At 42.2% G+C, this 27,152-nt stretch overlaps 1 protein-coding gene across 5 annotated transcripts in view; it reads right to left on the reverse strand.

Annotated features, from left to right (window-relative positions):
- Nucleotides 1–1,675: 1,675 nt before the first annotated feature.
- MAP3K13 (mitogen-activated protein kinase kinase kinase 13) overlaps nt 1,676–27,152 on the reverse strand; it is a 166,395-nt gene continuing 140,918 nt past the window's right edge. For all 5 annotated transcript variants that reach the window (XM_053565560.1, XM_053565562.1, XM_053565559.1 and 2 more), the window contains exons 8-14: nt 18,918–19,027; nt 17,407–17,523; nt 16,604–16,741; nt 11,367–12,150; nt 7,308–7,378; nt 4,797–5,094; nt 1,676–3,791 (exon numbers count right to left, since the gene is read on the reverse strand). In XM_053565560.1, coding sequence (XP_053421535.1) covers nt 3,690–3,791; nt 4,797–5,094; nt 7,308–7,378; nt 11,367–12,150; nt 16,604–16,741; nt 17,407–17,523; nt 18,918–19,027 — 1,620 coding nt within the window. In that variant the 3' untranslated portion in view covers nt 1,676–3,689. The remainder of the gene's footprint in view (nt 3,792–4,796; nt 5,095–7,307; nt 7,379–11,366; nt 12,151–16,603; nt 16,742–17,406; nt 17,524–18,917; nt 19,028–27,152) is intronic.

Here is a 27,152-nt window from a genome sequence, read left to right on the forward strand (position 1 = left end):
TACAGGCAGGCAGGGAAGGGCCAAGCTGGGATAGAGAAGGCATTTACTTTTTTAACCAGAGAGTACTGGTCCTCCTGAAACTTCTAGTCAATTCTACTCAAAAAATATATTCCAAGTGGACCATATTCAACTCTTAACAATACAACGAATGACTGAAGATGCAAACATGGTGTACTACCCTAATATGCTCAGAACAGCTAAGCCAGATAAGGTGTGTGGCATTAGCATAACAGGTAGTAAAGAATGGGAATTCAAAAAACTGATCAGAAATATGAGGTATCTGGGATGGGTTTTCTAGGAAGACCATCACTGAAAGGTAGAAGACAGAACTTGACCCTCTTGTTTCTCTCTTGCCACTAAAGGTGGATAAACTGAAGGGTCAGTGTTTTATATTGGGCAGAAAGTTGAGTTGTAGCATCTCCATTCCAAGGTGTAATGCACCAAAAAAAAAAAAAAAAAATCAGAGTGTAGTGTGATCTGAAGTCAAAGGATGGAAATATGGCCTTTCAAGGTAAGTTTCCAGCACTTGATGCTTTAAGTGACTACGCCTGTTTCTTGAATGTTTTTAATCTTGTTATGTGATGACATCATAGCTAGGCATTTTATATTGTGCCATATATATATATGTGTGTGTGTGTGTGTATACAGTGTGTGTGTGGATATTGATAGACACACACATACAGTAGTCCCCCCTTAGTGTGGGGGATACGTTCCAAGAGCTCCCAGTGGATGCCTAAAACCGAGGATAGTACCAAACCTTACATATGCTATGTTTTTTCCCATACATATAGACCAATGATAGAGTTTAATTTATAAATTAGGTCTAGCACTCTTGCATTTTGGGGTATCATTAAGTAAAAAAAAGGTTACCTGAACACACACACTGCAATAACTGCAAAAATTGATCTGATAACCAAAATGGCTACTAAGTGACTAATGGGCAGGTCATGTCCACAGCATGGATATGCTGGACAGAGGGAGGACTCACACTCAAGGTGGCATCGTGCAAGATTTCATCACGCAACTCAGAATGGCGTGCAATTTAGAATTTATGAATTGTTTATTTCTGGAGTTTTTCATTTAATATTTTCAGTCCATGGTTGATTGTAGGTAACTGAAAGCAAGGAATGTAAAATCTCAGATGAAGAGGGACTACTGTATATAATTTTTTCTTAGTCTCCTTGCTAATCTGAACTAAAACAAAAAAGGGTGGTGTTGAAGGATCTGGCAGTAAGGAGATTATAACCTATGTTGTCAATTCTTGAAACTAATCCACGAGCCCCATGAAAAATCTCTCTAGGATTGTTCCTCTCGGGGGCATTAAATAATTCTTTTTTACTTCTAATGTAGTTCCACGATTTTAGTTCCTAAGATATCTGAGGAAGTTTACAGCTTTTGAACTATTTGTCCATCCACTCAGTCATCTGCCCACCCTGGAGCTTCCATGATCCAGTCAAACTCAATGTATCCATTGGGCTTCAGGGCAGAAAACACATCCTCAGATGATTGTTATTGTAAGTAGAAAATTAGGGAATACAGCTAAGATGAATAACAGGGAGCTCCCAAATGGCAGTTCTATTTTCATTCCTTCATTAAAATCATAAAACCCATAATAATTCACGGTTAGCAATAAACACAATCATTGTGCTACACTGTAAATCACACCTTCTGATCAACAGAAAATGAGAATGGTAATATTATAAAATAAAATAACAATGATAATAATGCCATAACTTAAGACCTTTCATGTAGTCCAGCTACAGGATTTATACAAAATGGAATAATTTAATGCAAACAATACTGCTTTCTGTATAAGTTAAACGTTTTCCTTCATTCTACCTAAGAGCTATAAATCATAGACAATAAATTTTAAAATCAATGTCTCAACATAAAGTGTAAACAACTGGAGGGATCAAACAAGAGAAAGGAACTGCTCTAAATTCCCTCCTGCTTTTCCTTTTTGGCTGATGTAATTAGTGAAACCCAGAGGAGGGGCAGCATTTTCATCTGCACTGGAAATGGTTTAGTAGCTGTTGGAGCGCATCTTTCCTAACGTTCAACATGAGGCAGTGAGAGTCTAGCGAATCGAAGGGTTGTTTCATAGTAACCTATCTTGGAGACACAGACAGGAACTAGGTCAACATCTGTTTGTATATAAAATTCTACATACAGTTTTCCTTAAAGCCAAGGTACCATGAAGTACCTTGGGATGCTTTTCAGAACCCATGATCCTGGAGACAGGAAGGACCTCATGCTTTTGACAGTGTAAAACTCTTTCCAATCCTTGCTCAACATCACTGGTTCTTTCTACAAATTTCTAAATCCAATTATTCAAAACCTTATTGATTTGGAGTGAAATAAAAGTTATTTTGTAAGTAGCGTTTAACAAAAATGCTATTATGCTGGGAAAGGAATTGCCTTTTGGAAGTTGCTCGTTTTGCCTTTATTCTGACAGTGGTAGCCAGTCACTAAAGTTTCCAGGATAGAATAAGTTAATGAATAAAAACAAGGGGATGGTTTGGGACTGGGCACCGGACACACACACACGTACATCCTAGCTGCCTTCACAGTCTGTTCTCCTGTTTGAATCAATACGACTAAAGCAGATAAGTAACCTGGTTCGCAGAGGGGCAATCTCATCTTCTCCAAGTAGCTGAACTGGGCCATCCTGAGAATGTATTTTTAAAACTTCCACATTCATTTTTTCTAACACTGTTATAGATTTTCCTTTTCTCTTACTCTTTTCTTCTCCCAGCACAGTTTTTCCTAAAGGTCAGCAGGTGGAAAGGAAATAAGCTACAAGAAAATGGCACTTGAGTCTGCAAGATCAACACAGCGGTCAAGGTAACAACACATTTGTCACAGTAATGACAATGACAGCATTAAAAAGGGAAGTATTTGTCAAGGACAAGGTTTGACGCTATCTGTAAGCTTCACTATCAAATGCTGCTTAAAATTTTAAATATGAAATCAGCTTCCGCATATACAGTTTGTTGTCGTTTTTTCCTCCTAGAGGAAGTACATGTCCTCAAAGACCCTGGGTGCAAGTATCTGGTCACCAAACCTTTTAAGGATATTTCCATCACCCACCTGCACAATATGGTTGAACTTAATGCGGTCTGTTCACAAGTTGCCTGGAATTGCTTCTCTTTTGCTGTTGTTTGTGTTCTAAGTGCTCAATGTGTCTTGCCCTGACTCTTCTTCAGTCACTTATGGCCAAAAGACCTGGTCCCCTAGTCAAGCAGCAATGATGCCTCCCATTCCCACAATTTCCCAAGGATGTTGCTTCTAAATTTCACTTCTTTTTTTCTTTTCTTTCTTTTCTTTTTTTTGCAAGAAATTATTGTATCTCTCTCTATATCATATATAGTTCACTCTTTACAGTACAAAGTGTTAAAATGTCAAACAAAAATAAATATTAATGTTACAGTAGCTAGAATATTCAATAAAATAGATCCCTGCCATTCTTGATTGAAATGTTCAGTGAGACTTAATTTCATTTGGATATTTTTTTTCCAGAGATTTGCGAAGTCTCATGTTCCTGTTATTGCAGCTCATTTCTAGGGGGAGTAAAGATGGGGCAGTTCCCTTCCCAGACATAAAGCAGGTAGAGAGTGGGAAGAGTCTGGGGTTGGGTGGATTTGAAATGCCAGTACAGTTATGAGATCTTCAGGATGTGTACTCCTTCATTACCAGGTAGCAGAGCTGTAGTGTTTATTGGTCCTAACTGTGGCATCAGAACACTCCCCCTCGGAAGAGTCACAGTCCGATTCTTCAAACTGCATAGGATTCTGCAAAGTGAAGACAAAATAACCTTCATTTATTTCTGTAAGTACTCAGTAAACATGTTTTGAACACTGCCCACACAACAGGCACTGTTCTTGGTGGGGAGGCCTCAAAGATAAATGAGCTCAGGCCCTGTCCTTGTGGGACATATGGAGGAAGAAGACCCATAAAGATGATGATAGTTTGTGGTGGGCACCTGTAGTCCCAGCTACTTGGGAGGCCGAGGTAAGACAATCGCTTAAGCCCAAGAGTTTGAGGTTGCTGTGAGCTGTGACGCCACAGCACTCTACTGAAGGCGACACAGTGAGACTCTGTCTCAAAAAAAAAAAAGATGATGTTGACTACAACAGCTATGATAGTACCACCCCCTTACATGGCATTTACTCTGTTCCAGGGACTATTGTAAGAGCTATACCTCTGCTAATCCATGCAATCCTCATAACAACCCAATGAGATAGATGCTATTGTCACCCCCTCTTTACAGATAAGGAAACTGACCTATAGAGAGGTTAATAGCTTGCCCAAAGTCACACAGAAAGGCAGTCAGATTCCATTTTCAACCTATGCTATCAGGCCTCTCCAAAGGCAGTAATATTAATACATGTGTGTATGTGTGTATATACCTATACACATATATATATTTTAAAAATTATATATACATATATATATATATTTCCCCCCCACCCCCACCCCACACACACACAGTATTATATGTGCTGTCCAGGGGATATGGAGAAAGGAGGTTCAGACCTTTAGCCCTGTTGGGAGAGGGGTCAGAAGGAAGTGATGTTCAAGTTAAGTCTTGAAATGAAGGTTTCCTAAGCAGTTTAGTGATAGTGCCTCATGTGGGGAACTGCCCTTATTTTTGGGAGTTCTGTTGATCTACTTAATTCCCAGAGATGGTCATATCTTACAAACTAAACAAAAATGTAAAGGCCCTAGAGAGTTGAACTTAGTCTAACCTTTCTCTAGGAAGAGAAAGAGCTAGCAAGGGAAGGGAGAAGCCCCACCTCGTAGCCACGCTCCTCGGCGCACAGCTTGCCCAGAGACATCTGTGTCTTCACGCGGCGCACGGCACACTCCTTGTCAGAGAGCCCGTCTGAGTGTGAGGATATCTCAATGGGGATCTCCGGCGTCTGGGACAGCAGGTCGTCTAGCTTCTCTGCCAGGCGGTCTTCAAGTTTCTCAGCTAACTCATCAGGACTGTTGGAGTGGTCACTGGTATTTCCCTCCTCCCCATCAGACACGGAGAAGTTCTCAGAGCTGAAGGTCGAGTACGACTGGCAGCTGCTGATGCAGCGGTGGGGCCTAGAATCACAGGGAGCCAGAAGAACTTAATCACAGAAATGTTGCTCGCAGTAGTGGTGAGAGACAATCTAGCTTTTTTTTCCTGCCCCCAGGAATTAAGATACGTAGAAACTATTTAATTTTAAACAGAGAGGTGCTTTGGACTGAATTATGTCCTTCTCCCCCCAAATTCTGTGTTGAAGACCTAATACCCAGTGAGACTATATTTGAAGATAGGGCTTTTAAGAGATATTTAAAATTAAATGAAATCTTAAAAGAATGGAGTTCTAATCAGAATTTGTGGCCTTCTAAGAAAAGGACAATCCCTCTTCCGTCTCAAGTCATCCCTCTTCCTCCCCCTCAAGTTTGTGCACTGAGGACACAGGGAGGCGGCAACTGTCTGCCAGCCAGGAAGAGAGTGCTCACGGGAAACCAAGTCCTCTGGCATCTTGATCTTGAACTTCTCAGCCTCCAAAGTGTGAGACATAAATTTATATTGTTTAAGTCACCACCTAGTCTGTGGTATTTCATTATGGCAGTGTCCAGGGTGACTAACACAAGAGGGAAATTTCATTTGGTTTATGTTTTTATGAGACTAAATACTACACTCTGAGTGATGGCTACCACTGGTCTTTGAGACAAAGCAGCTTGTCTAATCACACTGTGTACACCTATGCCTAGTACGGAAAGGTCCACATGGAAATTATGGCAGAAATTCTGATGACAGATGATGTAGGCCTGGTGGCTGAGTGAGAGTTGGGGGATCAAGAACATGTGAAAAGAGGCCATCGAGAGGCCAAAAATAGATTTCAATTGAGAACAGATTTAAATTGTGTGTACAGTGTGGGGATCTGGCATAAAATTTATCAGAGAGCTGGGAGTTCATTATTTTGGGGGAATTCCTATTTGGGGGTAGATACACAAACCTTCCTGGGGGAGATTCTTAGAACCTTGCTCTTCAAGAATAAAAAAAGGACTTCTAGGAGGAAAATTACCTTCTCTACTTCTAGGAGAAGCTTTTATTCTGGGAATAAGAGAAGATGGCCCCTCTTTAATCCTGCCAGCAAAATCATTACTGCCACCTAAGGAGGAAGATCCTTCCTTCTTCCCTTCTCCTCCCCTCCCTTCCTCTTTCTCATTCTGGTGCCCAGGGTAGAGTGTGGGGGTATTGTAGCTCACAGCAACCTCAAACTCCTGGGCTCAAGTGATCCTTCTCCTCTCAGCCTCCCATATAGCTGAGACTACAGGCACCCACCACAGTGCCCAGCTAGTTTTTGTATTTTTAGTAGAGACAGGGTCTTCATCTTGCTCAGGCTGGTCTCAGACTCCTGAGGTCTAGCAATCCTCCTGCCTCAGCCTTCCAGAGTACTGGAGTGAGCCTCTGGGGTCAGGAAGCTATTTCCTAGGGTAGTTGAAGGAGGACTCAACTTATCTAATCATGCTTAGCTTGAGTGTAAAATCCAATGCATGGGGATGCTATGAACTGAACTGTTTCCCCTGCTAACTCATATGTTAAAGCCCTAACTCCCAATGACTGTATTTGGACATAGGATCTTTAGGAGGTAATTAAGGAAAAATGAGGTCATAAAGTGGGACCATAATCCAATAAGACTGTGACTTTACAAAAGAGGATGTCTCTCTCTCCTTATCCCCCACCACCCTGTATTTTTCTCTCTCTCTGCCATATGAGGGCATAGTGAGAAGGTGGCTATCTGCAAACCAGGAGAGAGCCCTCACCAGGAACCAAATCTGACAGAACCTTGTTCTTGGACTTCCCAGCCTTCAGAACTGAGAAATACATTTTTGTTGTTTAAGACATACAGTCTGTGATATTTTCTTAGAGCAGCTTGAGCAGCCTAACACAGGGAGATCTATTAGAAACCAGTAAAATTAACCACAAAACAGCATGGCCACTCCTCAGAAACTGCCCACTGTATTCTCAATTGTAACCTTGAATCTGTATTTACACACCTCATCTTGAAGTTCCTATGAAATGCATTCTGATGAACTAGGACCTGTTGTATATGACCAATGACCAAAACGTGGCAAAGGGAAAACACGCACAGAGTGAGCTCGAATTTCCCTACAAGGTGACTGTCAGAGAGTAGTTTGTGGGCGAGTATCAGGTGTGGCAAACTTTAGGATTTTTGCCCCTCCCCCCAATACACTAAAAGCAGTTGTAAGCAGGTTTCTACACTATTTTGATTATACATCTCCATGTTTGTTGGTTTTACCTCTGTCTTCGTGGAAATTCAACTTCACTGTCTACTTCCCCTTCTTCCTCTTCTGAGGAGTCATCTCCACTCTGAGGAGAGCAAAAAGAAAAAGTTTAATTTATTTTAATCTCTTCTTATCCCCACCGCCCACTACCTATAAAAGACTTAATTATCATCAAAAGGCATCGAGTAGTAGTTTGCTGAACGTCGTCTTTACTTTTAGAGACAGGGTCTTGCCCTGTTGTCTGGGCTACTCACAAGTGATCCTCCCACCTTGGCATCCTGAGTAGCTGGTACAACAGGCATGAGCCACTGAGCCTGGCTCCCGAATGCCATCTTTAAACATATCCTCATTCATTCAGTTAGCAACTTTCTTGGGTGCCCATAATGACAGATCCTGTACTACATGCCAAAGACATGTAGAATGAACCCAAATTTCATCTTTGCCTTCAGCGAGGGAAAGCTCCATGAAAGTATTCAGAGGTGAGTGATGGAGAATGAAACTGGAGAGGAGGTCTTGCGTTTGGGGGCAGTTTCTTGTAATCATTGCCATAATGGTTCCAGGCTCTGCCATAGAGATTTCACCAAGAAGCGATCTTTTGATTTTTTTTTTTGAGACAGAGTCTCACTATGTCACCCTCGGTCGAGTGCTGTGGCATCACAGCTCACAGCAACCTCAAACTCCTGGGCTTAAGCAATTCTCTTGCCTCAGCCTCCCAAGTAGTTGGGGGCTACAGGCGCCCGCCACAAGACCCGGCTATTTTTTTGTTGCAGTTGTCATTGTCTGGCAGGCCCAGGCCAGGTTCGAACCCCTGGCCCCGGTGTATGTGGCTGGTGCCCTAGCCACTGAGCTACAGGCACTGAGCCAATCTTTTGATGCTTTAAAGCCCAACAGCTACTCCCCGCCGTGCCCCCCTTGTTTTTTCAGTTTTTGGCCAGGGCTGGGTTTGAACCTGCCACCTCTAGCATATGGGGCTGGCGTCCTACTCCTTTGAGCCACAGGCGCTGCCCTGCTTTCCCCCTTTTTATATACCAATTACTTTTTTCACTAATATGTAGTTATAGTAAGATATATTATTTGAGGGTCAGACCATATCTTGTTTGTATCGTATTCCTCACTCCACCATCAGTGCATACCCCCATAAGTAGATACAGTTATTATTTGTCAATTCAAAGAAGGTTCTTAATGCATTTTTATTCAGTCAGCACATTTGCAGCGATCAGGGAGCAATGGCTAGCCTGTCTGAGGCCCTGTGATTGCTAGGGCTCTGTGTTTGATCTGGAAGACTGGGTAAGTACCCCAACCAAGATCTTTCCTTGCAGAGATGATCTCATCTCACATCAAGGGCACCAGAGCAGCCATTTGTAAGGCCAACTGTCCTTACCTGCAGCATCTATTATACTGGATCACCCAGTCTATTATGAGCTGGGTAATTGATCTCAGTAACTAGCAAAGATTGAGGATAACTTTTCTTTTAAGTCAGTTCTAGAATATCATGACTCTTACTCATTTATATTCTGATATAGTTTTAAAAATTTATTTTAGAGATGGAGTCTCATTATGTTGCCCAGGCTATACTGTGGTGGCTGTTCACAGGAAGGTAATCAGAGCTCACTGCATCTTCAAATTCCTGGACTCTAGCGATCCTCCTGCCTCAGCCTCCTGGGTAGCTAGGACTCCAGGTGCCCAGCTGGTATGTCTTTCTGAATAGGAAAGACATGGATATTGTTATTCTGGTTGCAGAGATGAGCAGCTTCCCCTAGGAATACCTGTGAGAGTGTGTTTTGGTAATGAGAAATTATCCTGTTCCATGGGAGTGAGGTTCTAATGAGGCAAAATGTACAAAGTATGTGCTCTGTGGCTTGCAGACCCACAGATGGCATCAAAATGGCATCAGGATGGTTCAAAGATACATGTTATTTGGGATGACGGTACGGAGTTTATTTTGGGAGTGATGAAAATGTTTAAACATTGATCATGGTGATCACTCACAAAACTGTGGGTATAAGGCACTGAATTGTATGCCTTAAATGGAAGGATTTATGGCATGTGAAACATATCTTAATAAAGTTGTTACCAAAAAAATGCATGTAACTGGCCCTAGGAGTAGGGGGAACAGAGAATGGAGTGCACAATCTGAAACACACTTTAATCTCTGGGAATGCTTAGTCAGATTAGTAGCAGCAATTAAATGTCTAGTTGACTGCACTACTCATATGCATTTTATACCTTTCCATTCCTTCAACTAAATTGCTGATGAACAAAGATGATGATATGAAACAATACTTAGAGTTGTGTGGGTGTCTACCATGTTCTAAATACTTTTCATACATAATCTTATGTTTTAACTCATTGGCAAAATGAGCTAATATTTTTGGAAGGTTGCTCTGTTCTAAGTGCATTATATATATTAACTCAGTTAATCCTCATATCAACCAGTGAGGTAGACTCTGACATTAGACCCATTTTATAGGCAAGGAAACCAAAGTTCATAGAGGTACTAAGTGGAAGAGAGCTTGGCTTTGGATGGAGATTCGTCTGACTCCCAAGCTCGTGATCTTTTTATGGTGGTCTGCCTCCCAGCTGATAAACCCCAGGCGGCCAGTGGATAAGGACAAGAGAAACAGGTTTCAGTGACCAGGAACGGCTGGGTCATGATGGTTATTAAGGGCATGTTTTCAAATGTATATTGTGAAGACAGCTAGTTGGATGGGGAATTAATAGATTTTTTATTTTTTATTATTTTTATTTTTTGTAGAGACAGAGTCTCACTTTATGGCCCTCGGTAGAGTGCCGTGGCCTCACACAGCTCACAGCAACCTCCAACTCCTGGGCCCAAGCGATTCTCTTGCCTCAGCCTCCCGAGTAGCTGGGACTACAGGCGCCCGCCACAACGCCCGGCTATTTTTTTTTTTTTTGGTTGCAATTTGGCCGGGGCCAGGTTGAACCCGCCACCCTCGGTATAGGGGGCCGGCGCCTTACCAACTGAGCCACAGGCGCCGCCCTTAATAGATTTTTTTGAGACAGAATCTCACTCTGTTGCCCAGGGTAGAGTGCGTCTGCCTAGCAAACGGCAACCTGAAACTTCTGGGTTCAAGAGATCCTCTGGCCTCTGCCTCCTGAGTAGCTGGGACTACAGGTGCCGCCACAATGACTAGCTAATTTTTCTACTTTTAGCAGAGATGGAGTCTCACTCTTGCTCAGGCTGGTCTCAAATTCCTGAGCTCAAGCAATCCACCTGCCTCAGCTTCCCAGAGTGCTGGGATTACTGGTGAGAGCTGCCATGCCCAGCCTAATAGATGTTGTTTTTAAAAGGCTGTATGGTCAAATAGTTGAGGTAAATGCTGGATTAAACTAGTTTTCTGCATGATTTCTCAAAGCCTGTGATTTATTAATGATCACTAGGAATTTCCATGATAGGACAGAGAATACTATGTTTTTCCAACTTATTTTATAGTGAGATCCTTACTTCTTATAATATCCTCAGGACTGGGGTTCTAGGGTAGTGGTTTCTAAACTATTTTGATTACATATCTCCAATATATGGTTATCTATACATTATATACATTTGAATCAGTATCCCAGTTGAGTGGTTACTAAAGTGCATTTCCTATCACTTAAATAATGTAAGAAGAAAGTATTTTTTTTTTTTAATAAATTTACTTTTTTTTTGTAGAGACAGAGTTTCACTTTATTGCCCTTGGTAGAGTGCCGTGGCGTCACACAGCTCACAGCAACCTCCAACTCCTGGGCTTAGGCGATTCTCCTGCCTCAGCCTCCCGAGTAGCTGGGACTACAGGCGCCCGCCACAACGCCCGGCTATTTTTTTGTTGCAGTTAGGCCAGGGCTGGGTTTGAACCCGCCACCCTTGGTATATGGGGCTGGCGCCCTGCTCACGGAGCCACAGGCGCCGCCCAAGAAGAAAGTATTTAAAGTAAAAGAAACATCTACGTATGTTTTTGTTATCTCACCCTTTTAGAAAATGTATACTGTTTACATATGCTTGATAACGTGCATAATATGACAGACTCTGATGTTCTTTGAAACCATACACTTCTCTTGTCATTATACTTTACCTTCTGAAGGGGCCTTGTTTTACGAGGTAGTACTGGGGGAGTGATGTGATGAGGGGTGCCAAGGGATGACGCAGTCCTACAGCTGTTGAATTCATCTTCTTCTGTTTTCTCAGAACTCTGGGCATTTTCTGAGAGGGGATTGTGTGCTGGTGACTTGGAAAGGTCAGGGCTCCTCCCAACTGGCTCAGCAGAAGGTATGTCCAAAGACCCAGACTGTTCTGGCCTGCACTGGAGGCAAGGGTCATAAGGGTCAGCTGGACAACAGCCCCAGGTGTCAACTTGATTTCTGTCTGGCTCAGGACTTCTCCAGCAATCTGCTGCCATGGCTGTAGAGATGAGGTCGGGGCTCGAGCCAGGCATCTGTCTCTGAGCATGGTTACTGAGTGGGCTCCGCAGGGCTGCTGCTGGGCCAAAGTACCTCAGGTTGTTGGTGCAGGTTGCAATGTCCTGTCCGTGCATGGTGAGGCTGGGATGGTGACTCTGAGACATGGCAGGAGGGGGTTGCTGGTATTGCTGATGCAGATTATGGTGATGGAGAGGAGGGTACTGGGATTCAGCTTGGTGTAGGTGGGTAGGATGGGGTGAATTTTCCTGAGCCGGTTGGTTTTTCAGGATTGCTGCAAAGTCACTATGGCTGCCCCTGCTATTCCCCCGGCGGTGGCGAGGTTTGCATCGATATCGGCTCTTACTGCTTGAGGTGGACATTTTGGGACTTCCTGACAAAGGAGATGCAGTGGGAGCCACTTCTGTACTGGGGATGCCTTCAGATTTCAACAGATCTGGCCTGGGAGAAAAGTACGGGCTTAGTGTTAAACATATGAAAACATATTCAAGTCTGGGGAAATGTCTATCAAGCTTTAGAAGACACATACCCTTTGAATCAGCAGTCACATATGCAGGAACTCATCCAGTGCAGATAAAATATGCACAAGGAAGAGGTGTGTTTGATGATGTTATGTTACAGTATTATTTAAGATAGTGAAAAAAACATAAATGACCACTCATAGAGGATTTCCACACAATTCCGACTTGATTTTATTCTGTACCTCACCAACCTAAGTACTTAATCCTCTGCTGCCGCAGCTAGAGTGCAGTGGCATCATCATAATCCACTGCAACCCCCAAGTCCTGGGCTCAAGTGATCCTCTGACTCTGGCCTCCTCAGTAGCTGGGCCTGCAGATGTGTGCCATTACATCTGGGTAATTTTTCTATGTTTTTGTAGAGATGGCAACTCTTAAAATATTATTCAGGCTGGTCTCAATTCCTGGCCTCAAATGATCCTCCCACTTTGGCCTCCCAAAATGCTGGGATTCAGGTAAGGTACTGTGCTCAGCCTCAGTCTCCTGGAATTGTAATTCTGCTCTACATGTTTCTTGATCTCTTCCTCATTGACCTAGCTGCCAACTTGGTGCCAATATGCCCAGGTATGGGCATGGATGTTTGCTCATCATCAGAAATATGTCTGATGATGGATCTGGGCAGATGTCCCAAAGAGTAAAGGAAAGAAGTCAGGTATTCCAGAAAGAAATCTTAGCTCAATTAGGTGAGAGACTAAGCTCAGAGACTTTTTTTTTCTTTTTTTTTTTTTGATAAAAGCCTTCAATAAAAGCTGAAGCTCAGAGACTTTGACCTAGACATGGTCTCCTTGAAGGTTGGGAACATGTGCTATCCATCTTTGTATGTGAGTGACCCTGGTAAGGAGACTTGCTCATAGTGGGTACTAAAAAAATCTTGAAGGAAAGAAAAGAAAGAGATGAATCAGAGAAAGGGAAAATAGCAGATAGCCCCTAGGAGGTTGAGCAGAGGCAGCAAGATGAGGGCTAGTGAGGAGTGACACTGGCATTTGACTTTGATTCTAGAAGGAAGATGTTCTCTCACAGCCCTGTTTTCAAATGTGAACTGGGCCAATCACAAAGGTCATGTGCAAGAGGAAGCCAGAGGCCTGAGGGTAAACCTCATCCATGCTGACTCCAAGGCTCACAGGTAAATGATAAATGTTTTTTTCTTTCTTAATGTCAGGTTAATGTGAGGGTACAATCAATCAGGTCACAATATTTGAATTTGTTAGGTATAGTCCCTCTTGTAGTTGTATCCAGCACCCAAAAGGTGTGCCATCCATCCCTAAGTAGTACCCCATACGTGGGAGCACCTTCCTTCATTAATTTCTTTTTTTAATATAATTTTTAATACTTTTTTTTTTTTTGTAGAGACAGAGTCTTACTTTATCGCCCTCAGTAGAGTGCCATGGCATTACACAGATAATTTTTAATACTTTAATTAAATAAATGGAAATTAAATAAATAAATTTCTTCTTAACTGAAGAAATGATTCAGAGCAGAGCCTCTAAGAAAACAACTACTTTCTTTCTTTCTTTCTTTTTTTTTTTTTGAGACAGAGCCTCAGGCTGCCACCCTGGGTAGAGTGCTGTAGCATCATAGCTCACAGCAACCTCCAACTCCTGAGCTCAAAGCTATTTTCCTGCCTCCACTTCCCAGATAGCTGGGACTACAGGCGCCTGCCACAATGCACTACTTTCTTCTTACTCACAGTAGAAAGTAGCCTTACCCTTCTTTGGGACCAGTCAGACAAAATTCAGCAGGAAACTTTAAAGCTGGAAGTTTTTGTTTTTTAACAACAGAATTCTCCTCTCAAATTAATTATCAACAGAAACCCAGCATGTAAAAGAGAAATAGTGGAACTGTTTGCTGGAGGTGAGCGAGAGCGCCTCCCTGCAGGGCTCCCCCCCCCGCCCCCCACCCTTCTGAGACACCTCTGTGCAAGTCATTGGGTGTGCCAGACCTTGCTTGGAAACCACAGATACGGGCCTGCCTCCACCGTATGTGACAAAGAACCCAAAGCCCAGCAAAGCTGCTCATGGTCTCACAGCTTTTTAGTGGTAGAATCCAGACAAAAAGTCTCTCCTAACTTTCAGCCTAGCTTATCAGAATACAAACTTGAAGGCACATACAAATCACCTGGGGAGATTGTAAAAATGAAGATTTTGATTTAGTAGGTCTGGGGAGGGGCCTAAGAGCCTACAATTATAATGTGTTCTCAGAAGTTGCTAAATTTAGGACCATGCTTTGAATAGTCAGAGCTCACAAGTAATAAGTAGGTATCAGGGAGCTGGAGATAGGTTTTTCTTCTTTTATAGGAAAAGTACAGTTAAAGGCATAGAAGTATTACTGGTTTATGATAAAGGTGGGTAGGGCATTGTGCTGGTATCAGGAGCAGAGTCAAAAAATTTATGGTGAGTAGGGCAACTTGTGCTGCAAAAAATTCTCAGTTCCTGCTATTACCCTATCCATTTGATAGGTGAGGGCTCTGAGTGGCAGTGGTCAGTTGGCTGGCAGCCTTCACAAAGCCAGTTAACAACAGAACTTATAACTCCAACTCAAGTCTTTTTTTTTTTTTTGCAGTTTTTGGCTGGGGCTGGGTTTGAACCCGCCACTTCTGGCATATGGGGCCGGTGCCCTACTCCTTTGAGCCACAGGCGCCACCCCTCGAACCCAAGTCTTCTGACTCCAGGCATAGTTCTTTCCCCATTTTCAGCTTCTCCTTATGGAATATTTAGACTAAGTCTTTTTTTTTTTTTTTCAGTTTTTGGCCAGGCTTGGGTTTGAACCCACCACCTCCGGCATATGGGGCCGGTGCCCTACTCTGTTGAGCCACAGGGTGCCGCCCTTTAGACTAAATCTTATTGGATTATATTCACTTGTGATAGGCTTGCAAGATCTATAATTGAACTCAACACTTTTCTTTTTAGTCCCTAAGTAAACACACACTGAAGGCTTACAGATGTGAACGGTTCCTCCTCTCTGATCTCCGTGTAGGTCTCTGGACTTCTGACTTGGTAATCTCTGGACTGCTCAAATAACCTGACATCTCAATCCTTCCAGGGGCAATCAACCGAGGACACAACTCTTCGCAGTTGCCTTCCTTGCATTCAGCTAGTTCACTGACGCAGTGTCAGCTGGTGGTGTCATGCTCTTCCAAACATTTCTCACAGCCAAAATAAAAGTAAACATGAGCTCATATTTTGAAAAGTTAAAGAGTTCTGTTTTCTCCCCCAGTGCTCTTGGTTTTAACTATAGGCAGAAGGTGGGGGGGTGGGGGTCAGCAGGTGGACTCTGGTCCTAATTAGTATAACAAAAGAAAAGTGGAGCTGGGGTTCACCCCAGTGGTTGTGCCGGGTGCCATCTGAAAGCAAATGCTCAGAATTTGACCAGAAGATGGTTAGGGGCAGTAATAAAAGCAAAATTGGGATTAATCCACTTACTTACTCATTTATAGTTTAGATTTTTCTTGGTTATGCTATGGTAGAATGGCCACCATTATGATATCCTTCTAATACACTGTTGGTTTGTGTTTTCTCTTTTCCTTTATTCTTAGTGCATTTAGCTCAAGTCTCACTACTGGGTCTACACCCCAGGTTTAGAGACATTTCTTTCCTTTAAGTTAACTTAGCTAGGATAGAAACAACTCTTTGTTATTTGCAAGGAATGAGATTCTATGGAGTTTGGAGATTAAAAAAAAAAATAAGTGGAAGAGAAGTCCAAGATTAAACTAATATAAGGCAAATGTGTAGGGAAAAGGGGAAAACAATCTTTTTAACTATCCAAAGATCCATTTTTTTATGTGATAAGTGATTTTACATATCATTTTATTTAAACTTCACAAAAATCCTATGCGGGGGTGAGCAAAGAGGAACCATATGGTTACACCTAGGTAACTCAAAGCTCCAGCTTTTGATTTTGGTGCTGAGTTTGCAGGCACTTATTACCCTATTAAAAAGAACTAACTAAATGAATAAATAAAAGAGGGTCATTCATGGACCACTGTATCATAAATCAGGAATTATGATTAACCCAGTTCTTTGTCCTAGAGGTCATAAAAATAAAAAGAAATCTCTAAGCTGTAATGACAGCATTTTACCCACAAGAACACCAGTGTTGAAAGAGGTCAGGCCACGCTGCTTACGGGGCAAGGCCGGACTTGAATCCTGGTCTGTCTGGCCTCCAGTTTATTTCTCATTCCACTATCACATGCTTAGAAAATACACACCTATGCCTCAGGTTCCTAGAGTCCATGACGTACTCTCTCACCTCCCTACTCTTTAATCAAGAGACAAGTGTGCTAAGGATGAACTGCAGAAGTGGCCACGTCACAGGAGAATAGACTTTAAGGGGACTCTTTCCCCATTTATCTGGACATTGCATTAGTACAGGTGTCTCACCGTTTGGTCTGCATCCCAGGTTTGTGGGGCACACCTTTCCTTTTCATGAGTTTCTCCATGGCATTGGGGTGAATTATTGGACGGACAGGGTGTCGTTTGTAGGTCCCAGGGTATTTCTTTTCCACAGCTTGCTCGCGCCTGCAGAAAAAAAGAAAAAGTCACATTTCAGTCACTGCAGAAAGGCTGGAAACAATGTTTTCACTGGCTAATTCTATACATAGATTCTGGCCACACTTAACAGATTTAGGTGTTTGAACAACAAGGCTGCTGTTCATGTGAAAAAAATAAATCAAGATACTACATTCAAACTAACCTGACTTCATTCTGCCCTTTAGCTCACGAACTCAGATGTTGACCCTGACTTTCCCCTCTCCAGCAGAGTATAATAAGCAGAAGTCCTGCTTACTTTTAGTAGCTGCTGTTTTGGTCAGGATCCCAGGGTTTTTTTGCCACCATCAGGACTTAAGCCACTTTCAGCAGCCAACTTCTTTCTCTAGGGGGGCTAGAGAAACTCCCACTTACCCATACCAAACTCTTCTTGAAATGAGAACCCCCTTCTCTGAGCTCTGCAACAGGATGAAGTGCAAACACCTGCGATGTTCCCCTCTATAACTTGTTTTGCAGCAGCTCCACTAATCTGTACACCTCACCAGGGGCAGGGACCTGTGCACAACACCTCCCTTAAAGAATGTTGAGTGAATGAATAAAGTATCTGCCAGTTCTAAGTAGCTGCAACATGGAAATATAGTACATTTCTGCTGACTGGCAGACTCCGTAAGGACAGACACTGGTGTGGTACGTACTTAATGAGCTCCTTCTCCCGCATTTCTAGCTGCAGCATGATGGCACTCAGTTCCATGTATAAATTATTAGCCCTCTCAAGCTTTCTCTCATAGTGTTCACGAATATCCAAAGCATGCCTGTCAAAGAAAACACAAAATCAGTGGGCCGACTAACCTGGGGGAGAACACTGGTCAGCTTAATGAAGTAAGAAACAGGATGGTTTATTGTAAAAAGCATTTGCCTAAGGGAATCCTTGTCCAATGCAATGATTCAGACCAAATGGAGTGGGAGATGGGAAGTCTAGGTTCTCCACTTAAGGGTCCATCTGCCCATCTAGAATAGCCAAGAGGGCCACTGATAAAATCTGAATAGGATTTATGTATAATCTGTAGAATTTATGTATAATTCAACTGTGCAGTGTTGGCAATATCTCAGTGAGAATGTAGTATAATATGCTCATATGTTAATGGAAATATGCAGTGAAAATCAACACTATGATCATTCACTTATACTTATCTAGACACAGATTCTGTGTAATATAGTGGTTGCTATGGTCTGAATGTTGGTGTCTCCCAAATTTGTATGTTGAAACTTAACAACCAAGGTGATAGTATTATGAGGCGGGGCCTTTGGGAGGTGACTGTCCTTAAGTTTCTACCCTCATGAATGGGATGGGTCCTCTTACAAAAAAGAGGCTTTAGGGAACTCGCTTGTCCTTCTGCACTGAAGACATAAAGAAGGTGCCATCTATGAGAAATGGGCCCTCAGCAGACACTGAATCTGCAGGTGCTTCATCTTGGACTTCCCAGCTGCCAGAATGGTAAGAAATAAATTTCTGCTGTTCATAAATTACCCAGTCAAAGGTTTGTTATAGCAGCTGGAACTAACTAGGATGTGATTATCCATTTACATGTCTCATGTCCCCTAACAGATTATAAGCATTTTAAAACTAGTGATGAAATCTTATAAATTTCTGGCCTTTCATGGTACCTAGGACAGTGACTGAATAAACGAATAGCATTGCTCCAGGAATCTTTGTTGCAGAGATATAATAAAGGAGGATAACAGAGTTGTAAGGAGAGGGTAATAAAGAGATATTAATATAAAGGAGGGTTAACTTTTTTTTTTTTTGTAGAGACAGAGTCTCACTTTATGGCCCTCGGTAGAGTGCCATGGCATCACACAGCTCACCACAACCTCCAACTCCTGGGCTTCAGCGATTCTCTTGCCTCAGCCTCCCAAGTAGCTGGGACTACAGGCGCCCGCCACAACACCCAGCTATTTTTTGGTTGCAGTTCAGCCAGGACCGGGTTTGAACCCGCCACCCTCGGTATATGGGCCAGCGCCTTACCGACTGAGCCACAGGGGCCGCCCTAGGAGGGTTAACTTTTAGGGCAACTTTTAAAGAGCATAACAATAAAAAAGCAGAGGTGACAGGTGTACAGAAAGTGAAATGGTGATTCACAAAGAGGATTCCTGCTGATATCTGAAGATCTGGGGATGAGAGGAGGTGCAGGAGAGACTAGCTGACCTGAGCTCCTCTCTGCGCCTTCGAATCAGTTCTTCATCCAAGCGGTGTATACAAGTTCCTTCACTTTTGATCTTTTCGAAGTGTTTTTTCACTTCTTCTCTCCATTCAGCCTGGGTGAAGACAAATTAGATTTTGTTAATACCAATCCAGGAGTTTCTGTTGTTTTCTTTTTTCTATTTTTTTTTTTTTTTTTTTTTGAGATGGAATCTTGCCCTGTCGCCCCAGCCAGAGTGCAGTGGTGTTATCAAAGCTCATTGTAGCCTCAAACTCAAGTGGTCCTCCTGCCACAGCTTCCAGAGTAGCTGAGACTACAGGCTTATGCTGCCATGCCTGGCTGATTTTTTCTATTTTTAGTAGAGATGGTGGTCTCATTCTTGCTCTGGCTGGTGCTGAACTCCAGACCTCAAGTGAACCTCCTTGTTTGACTTCTCAGCATGCTGGGATTACAGACATGAGCCACTGCACCCACCCATAACACTCTAGGAGTTTCAATCTCTGATATACCCATAAAATCACGTACAAGGGTGCTTTTTCCTGCATGCTTCTAGTAAAGAGTCTATGCAAAATAGATGTCCAATAAGTATCTCCTGCTATTGCCCCACCCAATTTTCTATATTTCTATTCCATTATACAGTGCTGTCTTTTCCTCAGTTTTCCTGCAGCACTGGCCACCAGCAACATCAGAGCTGGGGCACTCTAGCCATCATTTCTGGAATGAAAGAGCTCAATTAAGTCAAAACAGTGGTTGAAATGACCTGGCTTGAAAAATAAAGCTCTGATAACTACATGGATACATGGATGTGTCTGTGAGAATATGAACAACTTTACAATGTGCACCAGAATTCCTCCCAGGCCTTGTTTAGGAAACTATGTCAAGGAAATATTTAGAGCAAAAGACTCTGGGGGTATGAGCAGCAGAAGACAGGAATAAAAATATAGGAAAGTGTACAGGATTTTGGAGTTGAGGGGACAAACAGAAAGAACAGGAGGAGGAGAAGGAGAGCGAGTACAGCCAAGCAATTTAATAGTCTGACAACATTTTTAGGGTGTGGATGGATATCTAATGTGTGATATAAGCTGTTTAAAATTTAGAGTTCTACCGATTCATAAACTTCCCATAAAGTTTCTCACATTCACTTGACTTTGGATGACTGTTTTTCTTTATTTGTTTTGTTTTTGGAAATTAAGGAGAGGTGCTGAATTTCACATTTGGTCAATGATAGGACAAAAATAAAGGAGTAATCCTAAAGCCACATGGATGGGGACCAAGAATTTTAGGAAGACAGGACCAGAGTGGTCATGAAATTATAAATCTCCCAGGAATTTACTGAAGTATTAGAAAGGACACTAAACTTTCCACAGGGCATGGAATTTGAGGCCAATTTTAGGGGATGAGAAAACTTCTGCAGGAATGTGGTCTATAGGCAGTTTCTAGAAAAAAAGCTATTCTAGAAAAAAAGCTAAAAGAAGTTTTCTCGGCGCCTATGGCTCAGTCAGTAAGGCGCCGGCCCCATATACCGAGGGTGGCGGGTTCAAACCCGGCCCGGGCTGAACTGCAACCAAAAACTAGCCGGGTGTTGTGGCGGGCGCCTGTACTCCCAGCTGCTCAGGAGGCTGAGGCAGGAGAATCGCTGAAGCCCAAGAGCTAGAGGTTGCTGTGAGTCCTGTGACATCATGGCACTCTACTGAAGGCGGTAAAGTGAGACTCTGTCTCTACCAAAAAAAAAAAAAAATTATTATTTATGGGCGGTGCCTGTGGCTCAGTGAGTAGGGTGCCGGCCCCATATGCCGAGGGTGGCGGGTTCAAACCCAGCCCCCGCCAAACTGCAATAAAAAAATAGCCGGGTGTTGTGGCGGGCGCCTGTAGTCCCAGCTGCTTGGGAGGCTGAGGCAAGAGAAACGTGTTAGCCCAAGAGTTAGAGGTTGCCATGAGCCATGTGAAGTCATGGCACTCTACCGAGGATGGTACAGTGAGACTCTGTCTCTACAAAAAAAAAATTATTATCTATTTATTTGAGACAAAATCTCACTCTGTCGCCTGGGCTAGAGTGCCATGGCCTTAGCTTAGCTCACAAAACCCTCAAACTCCTGGGTTAAAGCAATCTTCCTGGATCAGCCTCTTGAGTAGCTGGGACTATCATTGCCCACATGCAGCTAATTTTTCTCTTTTTAGCAGAGACGGGGTCTCACTTTTGCTCAGGCTGTTCTTGAACTCCTGACCTCAAGCAATCCACCTACCTTGGCCCCCCAGAGTGCTAGGATTAGAGGTATGAGCCACCACACTGGGCTTTTTTCCTTTTTTATAATAACAATCCTAGCAATTCCATTTCTGGATATTTAGCTAGAAGAACTGAAATCAGGATCTCAAAGAAATGTTAGCATTCACATCAGTCACTGTACTATTCACAATAATAAAGACATAGAAATAACCTAAATATCTATCAAGGGGTGAATGGATAAAGAAAATACAGTATATACACCCACTAGAATATTATTCAGCCTTTAAAAAGAAAGAAATTCTCCATCATGTAACAACATGAATGAACCTGAGGACATTATGCTAAGTGAAATAAGCCAGTTACAGAAGAACAAATGTATGATTCTGCTTATATGAGGTCTCTAAAATGGTCAAACTTGCTGGGAGTGGTGGCTCGCACCTATAATCTTGGCATTCTGGGAGGCCAAGGTGAGTGGATTGCTCAGGAGTTTGAGACCAGCCTGAGTAAGAGAAAAACCCTGTCTCTACTAAAAGAAAAACTAGCTGGGCATCATAGCAGGCACCTGTACTCCTAACTATTCAGGAGGCTGAGGCAAGAGCCTGGAGTCCAAGAGTTTGAGGTTGCTGTGAGCTAGGCTGAAGCCATGGCATTGAGAGCAAGACATGGTCTCCAAGAAAAAAAAAAAAGAAGTCAAACTCATAGAAACAGAGTAGAATGATGGTTGATAGGAGAAAGGGAAATGGGGACCTGCTAATCAATGGGCATGAAGTTTAAATTATGCAAGTTGAGTAAGTTCTAGAGATCACATATGAACACTGTCCTATAGTTACCAATAGGCACACATACTGCACACTTAAAACTTGTTAAGAGGGTAGATCTCATGTTAAGTGTTCTTGCCACAATAAAAAAGAGTATCTCTCTGGATCTGTGAAGAAGCTATTTTTAAGTAATTGAGGATTTACGGAATGTTTTCCCTAAATTAGGAAAAACTGTTTTTATAGAAGAAATTATTTTATTTGTGTTTGTTTATTTATTTTTTAATATTGTTTTTTATTAAATCATAACTTTGTACATTGATGCATTTATGGGGTTCAGGGTACTGCTTCATATTTATTTATTTAGACAGTGTCTCACTCTGGGCCCTGTAGAGCGCTGTGATGTCATACCTCACAACAACCTTAAACTCTTGGGGTCAAGTGATCCTCTTGCCTCAGCCTCCTGAGTAGCTGGGACTAAGGCACCTGCATAGATGCCTGGCTAGTTTTTCTATTTTAGTAGAGATGGGGTCTCGTTCTTGCTCAGGCTGGTCTTGTGCTCAGGCAATCCATTTGCCTCTGCCTTGACCTCCCAGAGTGCTAGGATTACAGGCGTGAGCCATTGCACCCGGCATATTTTAATTATTTATAAAATGATCGTCCTGAGATTTTCACATGTTGTTCATTGGAGATAGGTTTTCGCCAATCAGTTGACTTTTAGGCACCGAACCTACCAACAAAGTCATCATAAAGTGAAGTTCCAGAATACAGTACCCCATTGTTTGATACTAGTCTTTCTTTTTTTTTTTTTTTTTTTTTTTTGTAGAGACAGAGATTCACTTTATGGCCCTCGGTAGAGTGCCGTGGCCTCACACAGCTCACAGCAACCTCCAACTCCTGGGCTTAAGCGATTCTCTTGCCTCAGCCTCCCGAGCAGCTGGGACTACAGGCGCCCGCCACAACGCCTGGCTATTTTTTGTTGCAGTTTGGCCGGGGCCGGGTTTGAACCCGCCACCCTCGGCATATGGGGCCAGCGCCCTACCGACTGAGCCACAGGCGCCGCCCGATACTAGTCTTTCATAGCAAGAAAATGACTTTCTTTCAATCATCACATTAAAGTCATGGAGTAGGAGGAGCAGCTTTAAGGGACAAACGAATGACAAGCAAATGTTTTTGACTAAAGAAAGATAAGGGAGGGCAGCACCTGCGGCTTAGTGAGTAGGGCACTGGCCCCATATACCGAGGGTGGCAGGTTCAAACCTGCCCCGGCCAAACTGTAAGAACAACAAAAATAGCCAGGCATTGTGGCGGGCGCCTGTAGTCCCAGCTACTCGGGAGGCTGAGGCAAGAGAATCGCGTAAGCCCAAGAGCTGGAGGTTGCTGTGAGCTGTGATGCCACGTCACTATACCGAGAGTGATAAAGCGAGACTTTGTCTCTAAAAAAAGAGAAAATAAAAGAAAAAGAAAAGAAAGATAAGGGAGAGGTTCAGACCTGGGCCTTAAAGAATCTTCTTTTGTGTAAAAACATGTCAGTGGATCTTAGTACAATACTTAAATAAAGAAGGGATCACAAAAAGGAATACCTCCCTCTGGTGGTAAGGAATCAGATATCACAAATCCCTTTTTTTTTTTTTTTTTTAATTTTAGAGGAAATAAGGTTTCTGAGAATCTAGTTTATGGGAAACTTAAAAAGAAACTTCTGATAGGCCAAGCCACATAGGTACAACAGAGTCTGGAAGGTGACTTAGAACAGCTTTAAGGGAGGGTGGAGCAAGATGGCAGCCGAGTAACAGCTTCCTTGCATCTGGGCACCGTGAGTCTGGGGATATAGGACTCCAGGCATCTCTGGCTGGTGGGATCTGCCTATCATCACCCCTGAGAGGATACAGGGAGTCAGCGAGAGACTTCTGGACCCCAAGAGGAGGACTAAAACAGTGGAAAACCGTCCACAGGCACAAGAACTTAAAGAGCAAGAGGAATTGAAAGGATAATTAGGGCAAGTAAACAGATAAAAGAAATCACCCATGAGGAAGAATCAGCAGAAAACTCCAGGCAACATGAAGAACCAGTCCAGAACTACCCCGCCAAGGGACCATGAGGTAGCTACTGCAGAGGATTCCACCTATACAGAAATGTTAGGAATGACAGAAAGGGAATTTAGAATACACATGTTGAAAACAATGAAGGAAATGATGGAAACAATGAAGGAAACTGTTAATAAAGTGGAAAATAACCAAAAGGAAATTCAAAAACAGAATCAAATAAGAGATGAACGATATGAAGAATATAAAAAGGATATAGCAGAGCTGAAGGAAATGAAACAGTCAATCAGGGAACTTAAAGATGCAATGGAAAGTATCAGCAACAGGTTAGACCATGCAGAAGAAAGAATTTCAGAGGTAGAAGACAAAGTTTTTGAGATAACTCAGATAGTAAAAGAGGCAGAAAAGAAGAGAGAGAAAGCAGAACGTTCACTGTCAGAATTATGGGACTTTATGAAGCGTTCCAACATACGAGTTATAGGAATTCCAGAAGGGGAAGAAGAATGCCCCAGAGGAATGGAAGCCATACTAGAGAATATTATAAAAGAAAATTTCCCAAATATCACCAAAGATTCTGACACACTGCTTTCAGAGGGCTATCGGACCCCAGGTCGCCTCAACTCTAACCGAGCTTCTCCAAGACACATTGTGATGAACCTGTCCAAAGTCAAGACCAAAGAAAAGATTCTGCAAGCTGCCAGGAGTAAGCGCCAGTTGACCTACAGGGGCAAATCCATCAGATTGACCGCAGACTTCTCTAATGAAACTTTCCAAGCAAGAAGACAATGGTCATCTACCTTTAATCTACTTAAACAGAACAATTTTCAGCCCAGAATTCTGTACCCTGCTAAGCTAAGCTTCAAAATTGACGGAGAAATCAAATCATTTACGGATATACAAACATTGAGGAAATTCGCCACAACAAGACCAGCTCTACAGGAAATACTTCAACCTGTTCTGCACACTGACCACCACAATGGATCAGCAGCAAAGTAAGAACTCAGAAATTAAAGGACAGAACCTAACCTCCACACTGATGCAAAAGATAAAACTAAGCAATGGACTCTCACAAAATAAGACGAATAGAATACTACCACACTTGTCAATTATCTCAATAAATGTTAATGGCTTGAATTCCCCACTGAAGAGACATAGATTGGTTGACTGGATTAAAAAACACAAGCCATCCATTTGCTGTCTGCAAGAAACACACCTGGCTTCAAAAGACAAATTAAAGCTCCGAGTCAAGGGTTGGAAGACAATTTTTCAGGCAAATGGAATTCAGAAGAAAAGAGGAGTTGCAATCTTATTTTCAGACACATGTGGATTTAAAGCAACTAAAGTCAAAAAAGACAAAGATGGTCACTTTATATTGGTCAAGGGAAAAATACAACAAGAAGACATTTCAATTCTAAATATTTATGCACCCAATTTAAATGCTCCCAGATTCTTGAAGCAGACCTTACTCAGTCTGAGCAATATGATATCTGATAATACCATCATAACAGGGGACTTTAACACTCCTCTTACAGAGCTGGACAGATCCTCTAAACAGAAATTAAACAAGGATATAAGAGACTTAAATGAGACTCTAGAACAACTGTGCTTGATAGACGCATATAGAACACTCCACCCCAAAGATAAAGAATATACATTCTTCTCATCACCCCATGGAACATTCTCCAAAATTGATCATATCCTGGGACACAAAACAAATATCAACAGAATCAAAAGAATTGAAATTTTACCTTGTATCTTCTCAGACCATAAGGCACTAAAGGTGGAACTCAACTCTAACAAAAATGCTCGACCCCACCCAAAGGCATGGAAACTAAACAATCTTCTGTTGAATAACAGATGGGTGCAGGAAGAAATAAAACAGGAAATCATTAACTTCCTTGAGCATAACAACAATGAAGACACAAGCTACCAAAACCTGTGGGATACTGCAAAAGCAGTTTTGAGAGGAAAATTCATCGCTTTAGATGCCTACATTCGAAAAACTGAAAGAGAGCACATCAACAATCTCACAAGAGATCTTATGGAATTGGAAAAAGAAGAACAATCTAAGCCTAAACTCAGTAGAAGAAAAGAAATATCCAAAATCAAATCAGAGATCAATGAAATTGAAAACAAAAGAATCATTCAGAAAATTAATGAAACAAGGAGTTGGTTTTTTGAAAAAATAAATAAAATAGATAAACCATTGGCCAGACTAACGAGGAATAGAAAAGTAAAATCTCTAGTAATCTCAATCAGAAATGATAAAGGGGAAATAACAACTGATCCCACAGAGATACAAGAGATCATCTCTGAATACTACCAGAAACTCTATGCCCAGAAATTTGACAATGTGAAAGAAATGGATCAATATTTGGAATCACACCCTCTCCCTAGACTCAGCCAGGAAGAAATAGAGCTCCTGAACAGACCAATTTCAAGCACTGAGATCAAAGAAACAATAAAAAAGCTTCCAACCAAAAAATGCCCTGGTCCAGATGGCTTCACTCCAGAATTCTATCAAACCTTCAAGGAAGAGCTTATTCCTGTACTGCAGAAATTATTCCAGAAAATTGAGGAAGAAGGAATCTTCCCCAACACATTCTATGAAGCAAACATCACCCTGATACCAAAACCAGGAAAAGACCCAAACAAAAAGGAGAATTTCAGACCAATCTCACTCATGAACATAGACGCAAAAATTCTCAACAAAATCCTAGCCAATAGATTACAGCTTATCATCAAAAAAGTCATTCATTATGATCAAGTAGGCTTCATCCCAGGGATGCAAGGCTGGTTTAACATACGCAAGTCTATAAACCTTATCCACCATATTAACAGAGGCAAAAATAAAGATCACATGATCCTCTCAATAGATGCAGAAAAAGCATTTGATAAAATCCAGCATCCTTTTCTAATTAGAACTCTGAAGAGTATAGGCATAGGTGGCACATTTCTAAAACTGATTGAAGCTATCTATGACAAACCCACAGCCAATATTTTACTGAATGGAGTAAAACTCAAAGCTTTTCCTCTTAGAACTGGAACCAGACAAGGTTGTCCTCTGTCACCTTTACTATTCAACATAGTGCTGGAAGTTCTAGCCAATACAATTAGGCAAGACAAGGAAATAAAGGGAATCCAAATGGGAGCAGAGGAGGTCAAACTCTCCCTCTTTGCTGACGACATGATCTTATACTTAGAGAACCCCAAAGACTC

Source organism: Nycticebus coucang, chromosome 16 (genome assembly GCF_027406575.1).
Source record: "Nycticebus coucang isolate mNycCou1 chromosome 16, mNycCou1.pri, whole genome shotgun sequence".
Classification (NCBI taxonomy): domain Eukaryota; kingdom Metazoa; phylum Chordata; class Mammalia; order Primates; family Lorisidae; genus Nycticebus; species Nycticebus coucang.